Here is a 14,161-nt window from a genome sequence, read left to right as displayed (position 1 = left end):
CTCTCCAGACCATGTGGAGTAGTTCTCCTCGTTGAGTTTCGCGAAGGTGGGTGATCCGGAGGCCATTGCAGTCGAAATGAGTGCAGGGGAGGTGAAAGAAGTTGAAGGGCAGGAAAGATGATTGGGGAAGAGGTGTGGTTGTTGAAGTAAAAGTCGTTTTTTAAGCGTTAGAAGCCGGGGCCCATAACCTGTTGCACGTAGAATGTACGCGACGCAGTGGCAAGTCTAACGGTCCTAGAAACGAGGTGAACGGAGAGGAATTGACTGAGCAATCCTAGTGACAACTGTGGACAGACTGTAAGAAGCTATATTGAGTTCTAATAACTTGTACTCACCTGTGGACAGACTGTAAGAAGCTAAGGCCTCTGAAGCGTCCACAGGGAAGTTCAACCATACATGACTAAGCTATCATGTGACTAAACTCATCCGCATATATCTAAGTCCACCAATAATACTTGTAGACTGCTTGCTCACTCTAACAGGTGCTGGAGAGAGTCACAAATGGCTGGCGCTTAGAAGACCAGCCCACAGCAGCACCCGGGACTAGAGTCACATAACCACCCGTAGCTCGACCTGTAGCCTTGCAGGCTCCGTGAGAGGCGTCCGAGTAGGTAGTGAATAGTTCCTCCGAGTCACTAGCTCAATAGACTAGCTTGTAGTGCATAGTGTCAATGAGATACCAGAATAGATGTTTGACTGCAAGCCAGTGAGCCGGAGCTGTTAGAATAAGAGTGAGAGTTGATAGATGTCGAACTCAGTCAGTGGAAGCTAACGGTTCCAGTAGATGTTGTTAAACCACTAGTATTGAGGTCTAACTCGACAAGGAACTACTTGTCGAGTCAAGATACTTATACTACTACAAAACGATTTGAAATCAAAGAAGTAATGGCTATGACATACGTATGATGTAATGCATGACGACGAAATGACATCGTTGATGACGTCATATGGAAAGTGATAGAACAACTATTAATAGTCCAAATAGATCCGAGGATTTACCACTGCTAACAGGAGCTGGGTTCGAGTTGAACCTCCCGAGATAGGAAACAGCATAGGCAATGTCGGGACGAGTCATAGTGGCCAGATACTGAAGAGCACCTACAGCATTGAGATAGGGAACTGACTTCATCTCAGCCTGATCCTCGAGTAAAGGAATAATGTCAGAGAGCTCAGATCCCGGAGCGAGGGGAGTGGATAGGGGATTAGCATCATCCATGTTGAAGCGTTCAAGGAGCTCCTTGATGTAGTGCTCCTGCGAGAGGGAGATAGTGTGATGAGAGCGATCCTGCTTCACCTGAATGCCTAGCAGAAGAGTGGTAGAGCCGAGATCACGGAGTTGTTAGGGCGACTGTGACTGTGATGTCACAGGTCACACCTAAACTTAAGAACTAAGAGTAAAGTGACAGAAGTTGTATTAGGCGTGAACCTAAGAGAACTCGACGGAGTCTTCTACAAGTTTCTACCTACTTTATATACCTAGACTACAGCGCACAGACCAACTACCCTAGGTAACTATTTATATACTGACATGGAAAAAGAAGTATGTATGAGAAAGTAACCTAATTATACATTTGACATGAGAAAAGAAGAGTGGAGTAAGAAGTAAGTAAACAAAAGTAAATTGATCATAAAAACGTCAACAACACCAAACAAACCATAAAAGTGTCCACAAGTACAAACAACTCCTAAACCGGTAATCTACTTACACAAACCATTGATGTCTGAAGTAGTTACCCAACAACGCATCACACGGACATAGTATGAAGAACCCGGATAGTTCCCAATACCGAGCCCCCCACGCTGACCACCTCTGTATTACCCACGCTTTATCCTCCTCCGTGTCCCACATTGCTAACGTCATTCTCCCACATTCCCTACACTGATGGCCCGATAGGTCCCAACTTACCGGCCTTGCCTCTCTTCATATAGCCGCTGCCCTCCTCCGCCATTGTACTTGCTCCGCATGGTTTGGAGGTAGAAAAGAAAAGATAAGATCGATAAGCTCAATTGGTAGATCTGTAATTTGTGCCATTTTAGCAGTATGCCGATAGTTTAGCCTCTGTCGAACTGTAGCAGCAGAGGGAAATTATTATGTAATAAAATATGTGACAGATGTGACAGTGTGACGCCGTGACAGTCTGGCAAGGTTCTAACAGGAGTTTGAAGTGTTTCGAGAGCTCAGTGACTGCCGAAGTCATAGCTGCATCGCTTTTCGAGACAAGAGTAATGTCGTCAATGAAGATAGGAACAATGACCTTGATGTCACCTTTGGAATAGATGTAGATGGAGCTGTCAGAGCAAAGCCTAGAGTAGCCAATGCCTTCAAGGACACCCCGGAGTTTCTTATTCCACTGTCTGGCAGCCTGCTTGAGGCCATAGAGCGATTTACGGAGCTGAAAGACCATGTTAGGACTACCAATGTGATAGCCCTCGGGTTGGCGCATATAGATCTCTTCTTCGAGTTCTCCATAGGTGAAGGCAGAAGAGATGTCGACTGAAAGCATTTTGTAGCCTTCTCTAGCTGCAAGAGCAATAATGAGGCGTAGTGACGCAGGACGGAATGTAGGGGCAAAGACCTCAGTGAAGTCGAATCCAGGACGTTGGGAATAGCCCTTAGCAACGAGACGAGCCCGGTAGCGCTCAATAGAGCCGTCGGCAAGTCGTTTGACTTTAAAGACCCAGCCAGAGTTGACTACCTTCTTGCCTGGAGGCAGTTCCATTAACTCCCAAGTTCCATTAGCCTCGAGATTGAATATCTCAGTGTTACAAGCCTCAGTCCAGCAGTCAGAGTCAGGAGACTTCATAGCTAGTCTATAACTCCGGGGATCAGCACCCGAAACGGCTCCAGCAAACTCGACTTCACAGTACTCAGAGTCAGCCAGCAGAGCAGCTTCATCATCTGAGTCAGAGTCATTACCAGCTAAGTCAGGTTGTTTGAGCTTCCACCATTGACCAGGAGGCTTCCGAACTCGCCCAGTACGTCTACATCAGCAAAATGTCCAAATCTTATATGGACTTTTTTAGTCTTATTCATGTCATACCTTAGTTTGAACTTATTTTGGGAGCACTTGAAGGCAGAGTTGACAGGTAAGTTAAAGAAAAGGTGATAAGTCGCAATAATAACACACAAAGCAAAAAAGTCTTGGGAAATATTATGTCCTTTTCATCAAGTCATTGTAAGTTCTGTTCTACTGCTCATAAAATTCCGGAAAAATCACAACAAATCTTAGAATATTAAAAAAACATAAGTTTATATGTAAGCTTTTGTCAGAAACATACTCGTTATGGAGATATCAAGATTCCATCATGGGGAGTCATTGTCAACTGCAGATAGACTTGTCGTAGAGCCTGCTCTACTAGCCAGAAAATTCTGGAAACATCACGACAAATCATAAAATATTAAAAGAACATAAGTTTATATGTGTGTTTTGATCGAAAAACATACCAGTTTTAGAGATATAGAAAAACATGACAAGAATGTCATGTTTTATAGTGGTTCCTGTACCGGTTTTTATGCTTTAAGAGTGTAAGTATATGTATTCAAGGTCCGGGAATCCGAATCTGGTTTTAGATTTATTATCCAATCAATATCCGAGGAGCTACAGCGCAATCTTGTGTTTATCATATGTTAAATGTGCTATATCTCGATAGGCCTTCATCCAATAAAGAATCCAATTAGATATTCGAACTCCTCGACCTCGAAACTATAGGAATACACTTTTAGATCATCAAAATCCATGCAGAAATGACCCGAAAATATTTCCTACCATTGTTTTGAGGAACTTTGACTCGAAAATCCCAAGTCCAGCAGTCACATGATGTCATGTGACATGTTGAACTTCTGTTTCGAGCACAACGTTGATTCTTCTTCATCACCACCATCATTCCTTCCCTCCCCTCCCTCCCCTTCCCTCCCCTTCCCTCCTCATTGCTCTCCTAGGCTTATATTCAAGCCAGCAGTCACATGATGTCATGTGACATGTTGAACTTCTGTTTCGAGCACAACGTTGATTCTTCTTCATCACCACCATCATTCCTTCCCTCCCCTCCCTCCCCTTCCCTCCCCTTCCCTCCTCATTGCTCTCCTAGGCTTATATTCAAGCCAGCAGTCACATGATGTCATGTGACATGTTGAACTTCTGTTTCGAGCACAACGTTGATTCTTCTTCATCACCACCATCATTCTTCCCCTCCCCATCCTCCCCCTTCCCCTTTCTTGCCCTCCAGGCCTGTAATATGGTAAGTAACATCTTCTTCACCTTCCTACCTCTCCCCCAGCTGATTCTAAGCTGGTTTAGGACGCTTTTTTGCCTATTTTGGACGCTTTTTTGGGGGATTTTTGGAGGGGTATTTGAGGGGATACTTGGGGGGATATTTGAGGGGATATTTGGAAGGATTTTGGGGATTCTTTGGTCACTAGTGAGTGCTCTCTATCTCTGTATGTTCTCATACTCATTTGTGACTTGTAGGATATTTCTTTTCTCATCATCACTCCCTCATCATCCAATCTCATCCTTTTGTGTAGATTATATACAATGTATTGTATTTGTTATGCTAATATAATGACTTTCTCTATGACTTATTCACTCTTAAGCCTCTTATAATTGACTTTATGACTTTGGCTTGTCTTATTTTCCTTTATCTGCCTTAATTGTATGCTTTTGTGACTTGAGTATGACTTATTCTTTCTTTTTAACAATGAAATTACTTAATTGAACATCTACACCTTAACCTCAAAGTCAGAATAAGTTTTAAAAGGAGAAAAAAAGTCTGTTTTAAAACCTGTGAGTAAATTTTTCCTTATTGTGAACTTTTTTTCATGTTTAAGTTATTTAAGTTGAACAAAAGTTGGATTTACGTTTTCCTGATGTAGGAACGTGAGGGGGCTCAAGAGGCGCTCCGGCAGTAGGAGGAGTGACTGGCAGAGGTGCATGGATTTGTGGAGGAGTGACTGGACGAATCACAGGAGGAATGAATGGTGGAATTACTGGAAGTGGTAGAGGTAGAACTGGCTTCTCTTCAGGAGGAACTGAAGCGGACGGAATGGGAGTCTTAGGACGAGCAGGAGGGAAGTGATTATCACCCCCTTCATCCTGTAGAAGTGGCAGTCCTGAGTATGATGATGTATCATTAGGAGTTTGTAGTGGCTCTGGTAGGCAAGCAAATGATGGGACAGCATCGAGTTGGGCTTTAGAAGTGCCCGGAAAGTATCTCTCGTCAAAGTCAGCGCTCTCGGAGATCACGGTTCATATGAAGTGCACCCCCATACCCGGAGATGTGAGACATCAGGTTTTTGCTTATAGAAAGCTTGGAAGGGAGTGGTGCCCAAAAGCGAAGCAGTAGGAAGCATATTCCATACATGGATCATAGACGAGATACATTCACCCCAGAAAGACCCAGGTAGCCGAGATTCCGAGAGCATAGCAGTGATCCTCTCTCCCATAGTCCTATTAGCCCGTTCAGCAAGTCCATTCTGCTGAGGCCTATTCCGAGTCGAGTGACGTCTCTCGATGCCAGCAAGCTCAGTAAAGCTTATGAAAGCCTTAGACATATACTCGCCACCCTTATCATCCTGTAGAGCCCGCAGTTTGACTCCGAGTTGAGTCTTGGCCCAGGATTTGTAGACTTTGAAGGCTTCAAATGCCTCTGACTTAGCTTTGAGCAAATAGACTGCCTGGAAACGCGTCGCGTTGTCAATAAAGGTGATCCAGTACTTGTAGCCTGAGTGTGAAGCGACTGGGAGTGGTCCGTGAAGATCTGAATGCACTAGCTCGAGAGGAGAGCGATTGTGATTCAAGGAGGAGGAAAAGGGAGAGAATGCATCTTGCCAGCTAGACACAGCTCACAGATAGAGCCAGGGGACGAGTTGGACTCGAGTTTGAGCCCGGAAACTAGATCCTTACTGATCATAGACTTCACATCAGCGTAGTTGTGATGAATGAAGCGACGGTGCCATAGCGAGAGGTCAACCGGGAGGGTAGAGACAGAGAAAGCAGTCTCAGAAGTCACAGTTGAGCCGTTGAGCTCAGCAGAGTTGTTGGAGTGGATAGTGGCCGTGAAAAGCGATGTGCCCTTATGATTGAAGTCAATGGAGTGAGCAGAGATGGTGATATTGAAGCCCTTGTGTCGGGCAAGGTAGAGACATGATAAGAGATTACTCCTGAGGTCAGGAACATGAAGGACTCTCATGAACTCAACCGCTCTAGTTTCTTTTCCATTCACCACCGGTTGAAAGACAACAGACTCTACACCAGCTGAATAGATAGTAGAGTTGTCAGCAAGGCGGATAGTGTTATGAATTTACCAACCTATAGGAGGGACGTCATCATGCTTACTCATTTCCATATCCCTGGATATACTCTTCTCCACCTACGCTTCTCCCATCATTCATTCCCATGTCACTTTCTCTTTGACGTTACCTTGTTTGTCTTTCCCTTCTTATGATCATTCTTATTGTTTCCTTGATTGATCTTTCATGTTACCTGTTATATCTTTTCCTTCTCATGATCAATCTTCTATTCTTATGATTGATCATCCTCCTTCCTAGTTTATACTTTCCTTCTCACTGATTACTCATCTACCTCGGTCATGGTTACTCAGCCCGTTCTATAGTTAGTTACCTCGGGTAGATAGTCTTAGTATAAGTAAGCGTAGATACTCTCTGTATTTCCCTACGCTTTACCAACTTGCTTTTCCCCTTACTCGCCCTCAAGTCGTTGCCTTCGCTGCAACCTGAGCATTCGCTTTAAGGTCGTAACAGATAGGAATACGATGAGGGGAGTAGGATTTGAACCAATGGCGGTGAGGAGTCATATGGGATGTAGCACCAGTATCAGCCAGCCAGAAAAAGTCAGCATCAAGCTGTAGTGGCGAGGATGGTGAGGAAGATGATGAGGGAGAGGAATAAGCACCAAGAGCGGATGCTCTCAGTGGAATATCAGAGCCAGGAGAGCCAGAACCAGTAGAAACATCCCCAGGAGGAGTGGGTGGTGTCTTGACAGCTGGCAGAGCTGCACCTAAGCCACTCAGATGGCCAAGTGGCCCTTTGACATTACTTTTAGATGTTCCAGGCAGTCTGGAGCGCTCCTGAGCGCGTTTTCTCGCGTGTTTTCGCTTCCTGCACCTCCTAGACATGTGCCCTACCCTCCCACAAAAGAAACAAGCGATTGACGCGTTCTTAGGGCCGGAAATCGATCCCAGAGAGTGTGGAGAGGGTGTATGGCTGCCAGAGGGAGTTGTGGTCGATGTAGAGGCTCTCAGACGTGTCGGAGACGCGCTAAAACGCGTCAAGACGGTGTCCCAGGCATAGGGAGCGTGTGTGCGCGATTGCGAGGCCATAGATGTCGATTTGAGTGCAGGGGAAGGGATGGAAGTTGATAGAGATAGGAAGATGAGTGAGAAGAGTTGAGGTTGATAAAGTAATAGTCGTTTTTTAAGCATTAGAAGCCGGGGCCCATAACCTGTTGAACGTAGAATGTACGCGACGCAGTGGCAAGTCTAACGGTCCTAGAAACGAGGCGAACGGACAGGAACTGAATGAGCAATCCTAGTGACAACTGTGGACAGACTGTAAGAAGCTAAGGCCTCTGAAGCGTCCACAGGGAAGTTCAACCATACATGACTAAGCTATCATGTGACTAAACTCGTCCGCATATCTCTAAGTCCACCAATAACACTTGTAGACTGCTTGCTCACTCTAACAATATCACCATCTCTGCTCATTCTATTGCCTTCAAATGCAAGGGCACATCACTTTTCATGGCCACTATCCATTGCAACAACTCTGTTGAGCTCAACGGCTCAACTGTGACTTCTGAGACTGCTTTCTCTGTCTCTACCCTCCCGGTTGACCTCTCGCTGTGGCATCGTCGCTTTATTCATCACAACTATGCTGATGTGAAGTCTATGATCAGTAAGAATCTAGTTTCCGGGCTCAAACTCGAGTCTAACTCATCCCCTGACTCTATCTGTGAGCCGTGTCTAGCTGGCAAGATGCATTCCCTTCCTTTTCCCTCCTCTTTGAATCACAATCGCTCTCCTCTTGAGCTAGTGCATTCAGATCTTCACGGACCGCTCCCAGTCGCTTCACACTCTGGCTACAAGTCTTCATTGACGACACGACACGTTTCCGGGCAGTCTATCTTTTTTTTTTTTTTTTGTAATCACTATAGTTTATTTCAAAACTACTTAAAGGGTGCCATGCCATGATGCATTCCCCTCCGGGCAGTCTATCTGCTCAAAGCTAAGTCAGAGGCATTTGAAGCATTCAAAGTCTACAAATCCTGGGCCGAGACTCAACTCGGAGTCAAACTGCGAGCACTACAGGATGACAAGGGAGGTGAATACATGTCTAAGGCCTTTATAAGCTTTACTGAGCTTGCTGGCATCAAGAGACGTCACTCGACTCGGAACCGGCCTCAGCAGAATGGACTTGCTGAACGGGCTAATAGGACTATGGGAGAGAGGATCACTGCTATGCTCTTGGAATCTCGGCTACCTGCTTCGTTCTGGGGTGAATGTATCTCTGTTAAGAGTAGAACGATAGCGGTTGCAGTGGCGATCCTAACGAGCCTAGAAGCCAGTCGAACAGATAGGAATTGACTGAGCAATCCCAAGGACAAACTGTGGACAGACTGTAAGAAGCTAAGGCCTCTGAAGCGTCCACAGGGAAGTTCAACCATACATGACTAAGCTATCATGTGACTAAACTCGTCCGCATATCTCTAAGTCCACCAATAACATTTGTAGACTGCTTGCTCACTCTAACACACCCCCTTGATCCAGCCAGTCTACTCAAGTCCCAGTAGTGGAACAGCAAACTCAACTACCTTCTTTGCCACAGCCTTGGTTAAGATGTCGGCCACTTGCTCGTGTGTAGAAACATACAAAGGATCTATGAATCCTTCTTCAACAGCCTCCCGGAGCCAGTAAAAGCGCAGGTCTAGGTGTTTCATGCATCCGTGATGCTCTGGATTCTTGGCTACACTGATTCCTGACTTGTTATCAACAAAGAGTGTCGAAGGAAGTGTCGGAGGGAAGCCAAACTCAGTAAGAATATTCCTAGTCCATTTGATCTCCTTGCCAGCCTCGACGGCAGCAACAAACTCGGCCTGAGTGCTCGAGAGAGTCACAAATGGCTGGCGCTTAGAAGACCAACCTACAGCAGCACCCGAGACTAGAGTCACATAACCACCTGTAGCTCGACCTGTAGCTTTGCAAGCACCGTGAGAGGCATCAGAATAGGTAGTGAAGAGTTCCTCAGAGTCACTAGCTCGGTAGACTAGTTTGTAGTGCATAGTGCCAATGAGATACCGGAATAGATGTTTGACTGCAAGCCAGTGAGCCGGAGCTGGGTTCGAGTTGAACCTCCCGAGATAGGAGACAGCATAGGCAATGTCGGGACGAGTCATAGTGGCGAGATACTGAAGGGCACCTACAGCATTGAGATAAGGAACTGACTTCATCTCAGCCTGCTCCTCGAGTGAAGGAACAATGTCAGAGAGTTCAGATCCCGGAGCGAGTGGAGTGGAAAGTGGATTAGCATCATCCATATTGAAGCGTTCTAGGAGCTCCTTAATGTAGTGCTCCTGCGAGAGGGAGATAGTGTGATGAGAGCGATCCTGCTTCACCTGAATGCCTAGGTACAATGACCTTGATGTCACCTTTGGAATAGATGTAGATGGAGCTGTCAGAGCGAAGCCTAGAGTAGCCAATGCCTTCAAGGACACCCCAGAGTTTCTTATTCCACTGCCTGGCAGCCTGTTTGAGGCCATAAGGCGATTTATGGAGCTGAAAGACCATGTTAGGACTACCAATGTGATAGCCCTCGGGTTGATGCATATAGATCTCCTCTTCGAGTTCTCCGTAGGTGAAGGCAGAAGAGATGTCGACGGAGCGCATTTTGTAGCCTTCTCTAGCTGCAAGAGCAATAATGAGGCGTAGTGACACAGGACGGAATGTAGGGGCAAAGACCTCAGTGAAGTCGAATCCAGGACGTTGGGAATAGCCTTTAGCAACGAGACGAGCCTGGTAGCGCTCAATAGAGCCGTCGGCAAGTCGTTTCACTTTGAACACCCAGCCAGAGTTGACTACCTTCTTTTTTTTTTTTTTTTTTTTGTAATCACTATAGTTTATTTCAAAACTACTTAAAGGGTGCCATGACACGTTCCCCGTACTTTACATCACCTGTACTTAACTACTCAACAAGTCCGTATCCAGCCGACAAGGTCGAAGCCATAAGAGAAAAAGAAAAAGAAAGAAGAGACTGTTCGAATCTGAATACAAGTACACTCAAGTAAACAAAGAAGCAGAAACATTCGTATACAAGATAAAAGAAAATCATTCTTCTCCTACCCCTTTTCAACACCGCCTGCGACACAGGTTTGATCTCTCTCATCATCACGCAGAAGATATCTCTCCACCCGTCATTTATCTCCCACACATTCCAATGTCTCACGAACTCAATCGACTCATGCAAGAAGATCGGTCCTTCGAGTGGAGGAAGCCTTCGCTTCTTCCTCCTTTTGTTCTCTTCGTCTCTAGCCAACTCCAACTCTTTTCTATAGGCCGGCCAGCTTTCATCAGCGTGTCGCGGAAGTTCCGGAGGTTCAAAACTAAACGCTTGGGGATTGTCTTGGAGGAAGAGGATGAGACCTCTTATCGTAGTGATTCCGTCCAAGTCGTAATGATTGATCCGCCTCACGAACAGAGGACAGACCATAAGTAAGTGTTGCCGCGTCTCCGGAGACTGAAGATCGCATTGACACGATTTGTAAGGTTCGTTTGGGAAGAACCTCACTCTGCATTCCCCTATTGGTGCGTGATTGCACATGACTCGCATGAGACAAGCGAAGAGTGGTGAACTGTTGGCAGCCTTGACTCCTTGGTACGTTTGGAACCATGGACCGCCTGTAGAACGATAGCGGTTGCAGTGGCAATCCTAACGAGCCCAGAAACGAGTTGAACGGATAAGAACTGACTGAGCAATCCTAAGAACAAACTGTGGATACACTGTAAGAAGCTGTATTGTGTTCTGATAACTTGTACTCACCTGTGGATACACTGTAAGAAGCTAAGGCCTCTGAAGCGTCCACAGGGGAGTTCAACCATACATGACTAAGCTATCATGTGACTACAACACCCGGATATCTCTAAGTCCATCACCAACCAAGTGTAGACTGCTTGCTCACACTCTAACACCGCCTTGAAGGTGACTTGGAAGTATTTCGTTGCCTTCCTTGTCAGTAATGTCATACCAGCTGTTACCCTTGAAACAAGACTTGATATGATATGAAGAATTTTGAACCTGCGAGCGGACCGAAGGTTCTGAGCGCGTTCCTATACCATCCGAAGACGGCATGTGTGGTGGCGGCTCGCTTGCTGCGTTCCCGAGTCCTGAGCGCGTTCCTATACTTCTCGGAAGAAGCATGTGTGGTGGTGGCACGTTGAATCCTTGCGAGCGGACTAAAAGCCCGAAGCGCGTTCCTATACCATCCGAAGACAGCATGTGTGGTGGCGGCTCGCTCGGCATGCAGACTCCTTGTTGGAAACCGGTTTGCCATAAGTAAATGGCGTCTCGCGTTGTTTTCTGTCTCGTGTAGTGATAGGAGGCAGATTGAGGGAATGAGAGAGAGCACTCTGTAAATGTCCTTGCGGTCTCCGCTGAATAGTATGCTCTTTGAGCCAATGGCTGTAACATTCCCGAGTCCTCTGTATAGGTACCCGGAGCCGTGGCCCACGATTTGTTAAAGCCTCGCACTTCAATATCAACCTCTGGGAAGTCTGTGGCGATCGCGTCGAAGGCTAAGGATACAGCAATGGAAAGCTGTGATCTGAGCGGTTTGGAGTTGGTTGACATCAACACAACCTCTATATTTAAATAATACACATGTATTATGTAAACATTATGCAAATGTTACCGTAATTTTAATTTACATAGTACATATGTAATATGTTTTACATATTTAAACTTTATGCAAACAAAAGTCTTAAATTGAGCTTTATTGCATTTTTAATTTACATATGTTTTAAATAATACACATGTATTATTAAAATAATATTTACGGTAATGTTTGCATAAAGTTTGCATAATACATATGTACTATTCAAATATAAAGGTTGTGCAAGTTCTTGACAATCAACTGTGACGTAGTGTAAAGAACGACCTTGGAAATAGGCCATCCCTTTTGAAGCTTCTTGTGTGCTTTGATTAATGCCAGAAATGTAGACCATGCGACAATTGTTTCATCATTGACCCGCCTTCCGGCGGCCCTCGTTTTAGATGTGATGGCTTGTCCTTTGAAGACTGTGACAAGCGCGATATGCAAGTGAGTTCGATGCAGCACAGGTATGCTCGGGTCGAACTTGTGTTTGACGCCTGCTGTGAACAAATGCAGAGCGTTCGGTTCCGCTACTGGAGCAAGGTTCAAGTTGCTGTGGTATTCGTCTCTGTCTTTGCAATTCTTTGGCATGAGCACGAATTTGACTTTGTCTGGATGTCGGTCCACAAGCCGATGTCCAGGTTTGATATGTTCAGAGAGGGGGTCGAAAATCTCTGAGGAAGGGTTATCAATCACCGAGTCAAGAGGCGACTTGATGACTTTACGGATTGTCTTGGACTTGCGTTCCAAGGCGTTGGGATGTAGGGTTGATCCTTTGGCTTTTCGCTGTTCCAAAAATGAAAGAACGGGATGGTGCGGGTGAAGCGTATTGATGCGGATGACCGATCTCTCAAACAGCTTCTTGAGTTGGAGGTGGAGAGGCATGAGACCAGCCACGGCCGACATGGCTCCCATAGGAGAAGTTCTGAACGTGCCTGTAATCCAGCGCGCGCCTTGATTGTGTGTGAGACGGAGCATCTTAAGGTTAGTTTTGAATGCTCTCGTTCCCGGTTTGTACCAACAGCGTAGTCCAAAAGTCGCTATTGGCTGGATGCATGATATGTAGAGGAGGCGCTTTTGTTTCGGCGTCAATCCTTGGTTGGAGTTTCCAAGCGATTTCATACAGCGAACTGCAGAGACCGACTTGGTGGAATAGAATTTGACATGGTCGCGAAAAGTCAAATTGCGATCAAACATTATTCCGAGATATCTCCATACATCTTTGGGGACACATGGAGATTCGCGGGTGAAAGGAGCCACTCCCAAGTTGATGCTGGGGTTTGGTGAGTTTTTGTTACGGGCGGAGTCCGCAAAATTGAATAATTCCGTCTTTGTGTGTTCCATAACCAGGCCGAAGTCCTTGAAAATGGAAGTCATTTGGGCATACGCCTCTTTTAGAGTATCATGAGTGTCCATTCTACAATCCCCCGTAGCAACAAGAAGTCCATTGTCTACAAAAGAAAGCAAAGAGATTAAAGGAAAATGAATGCGGTCCTCCTCGTCCTTGACCCATTTGTCCAGTAAATGAAAACATGGCGCTATATACAGAGCAGAGAGTATAGGCGACAGTGCGCTACCTTGTCCAACCCCTACATTACTATTAAATAATGGAGAAGTGATATTGTCTATGGAATATTGAGTCTTTCTTCCTACAAGATAATTTGAGAAAAAAGAAACTACACTAGCCGAAAATCCAAAATGTTTGAAAATTTTTGAAAGAACGTTATGATTTAAAGAAGGAAAGAATTGTGCTACGTCAAAAGCCAAAACTGAAGTCACCTTTTTCTTTGCCCACGCCATACGGACATGATGTGTCAATGCGACTGCTGCATCCTCGACCGATCTTTGAAGTATACCCCCCGTTTGACAAGAATGAATGACACCGGCTTCAATACTCTCAAACTGAAGCCTCCGCGTGATCATTTTCTCGATAAGTTTCCCCATCGTATTGAGTAAGACGATAGGCCTGAACGATTTAGCCTTGTTGTATGACGGTTTGCCCGGTTTCGGAATGATCACCGAAATGGACTGTTTGAAGTGTTGAGGCCAATACCCAGTATCAAAACAGGCATTAGCTATCTTTGTGACGAATTGGCAGACTGTGTCATCTGTCGCAAATCGCTTCCACAATCTCCAAGAGACGTGGTCTGGCCCAGGTGTTTTTGGCACAATTCTTGAGCGCGTCGTGAAATTCTTGAACTGAGAACTTCACCCATTCCCTCTCTTCAAATTCTTCTAGCTCTCTATACATGCTGCTCATATCGACTTCTCTGTTATCCGCC

The 14,161-nt window shown here is 45.6% G+C and overlaps 3 protein-coding genes across 3 annotated transcripts; 1 reads left to right on the top strand and 2 right to left on the bottom strand.

Moving 5' to 3' along the window:
- Nucleotides 1–6,708: 6,708 nt before the first annotated feature.
- On the bottom strand, nt 6,709–7,338 carry AGABI2DRAFT_121992 (hypothetical protein; the record flags this gene model as incomplete). The annotated part of the gene is made up of 1 exon (XM_006456024.1): nt 6,709–7,338. One exon carries the CDS (start codon nt 7,336–7,338, stop codon nt 6,709–6,711), a length of 630 nt encoding a protein of 209 aa, XP_006456087.1.
- A 354-nt stretch (nt 7,339–7,692) lies between these two features.
- AGABI2DRAFT_45262 (hypothetical protein) lies at nt 7,693–8,100 on the top strand (the record flags this gene model as incomplete). Its single annotated transcript, XM_006456023.1, has 1 exon — nt 7,693–8,100. A coding segment is annotated over one exon (408 nt), but the record flags the coding sequence as incomplete, so codon positions are not given.
- Nucleotides 8,101–12,104: 4,004 nt separating this feature from the next.
- On the bottom strand, nt 12,105–13,045 carry AGABI2DRAFT_146025 (hypothetical protein; the record flags this gene model as incomplete). Its single annotated transcript, XM_006456022.1, has 2 exons — nt 12,105–12,926; nt 13,004–13,045. 2 exons carry the CDS (start codon nt 13,043–13,045, stop codon nt 12,105–12,107), a joined length of 864 nt encoding a protein of 287 aa, XP_006456085.1.
- Nucleotides 13,046–14,161: the final 1,116 nt, after the last annotated feature.

The sequence above is a fragment of the Agaricus bisporus genome (assembly GCF_000300575.1).
Source record: "Agaricus bisporus var. bisporus H97 unplaced genomic scaffold AGABI2scaffold_12, whole genome shotgun sequence".
Lineage (NCBI taxonomy): Eukaryota > Fungi > Basidiomycota > Agaricomycetes > Agaricales > Agaricaceae > Agaricus > Agaricus bisporus.
This window is presented reverse-complemented; position numbering and strand designations above follow the sequence as displayed.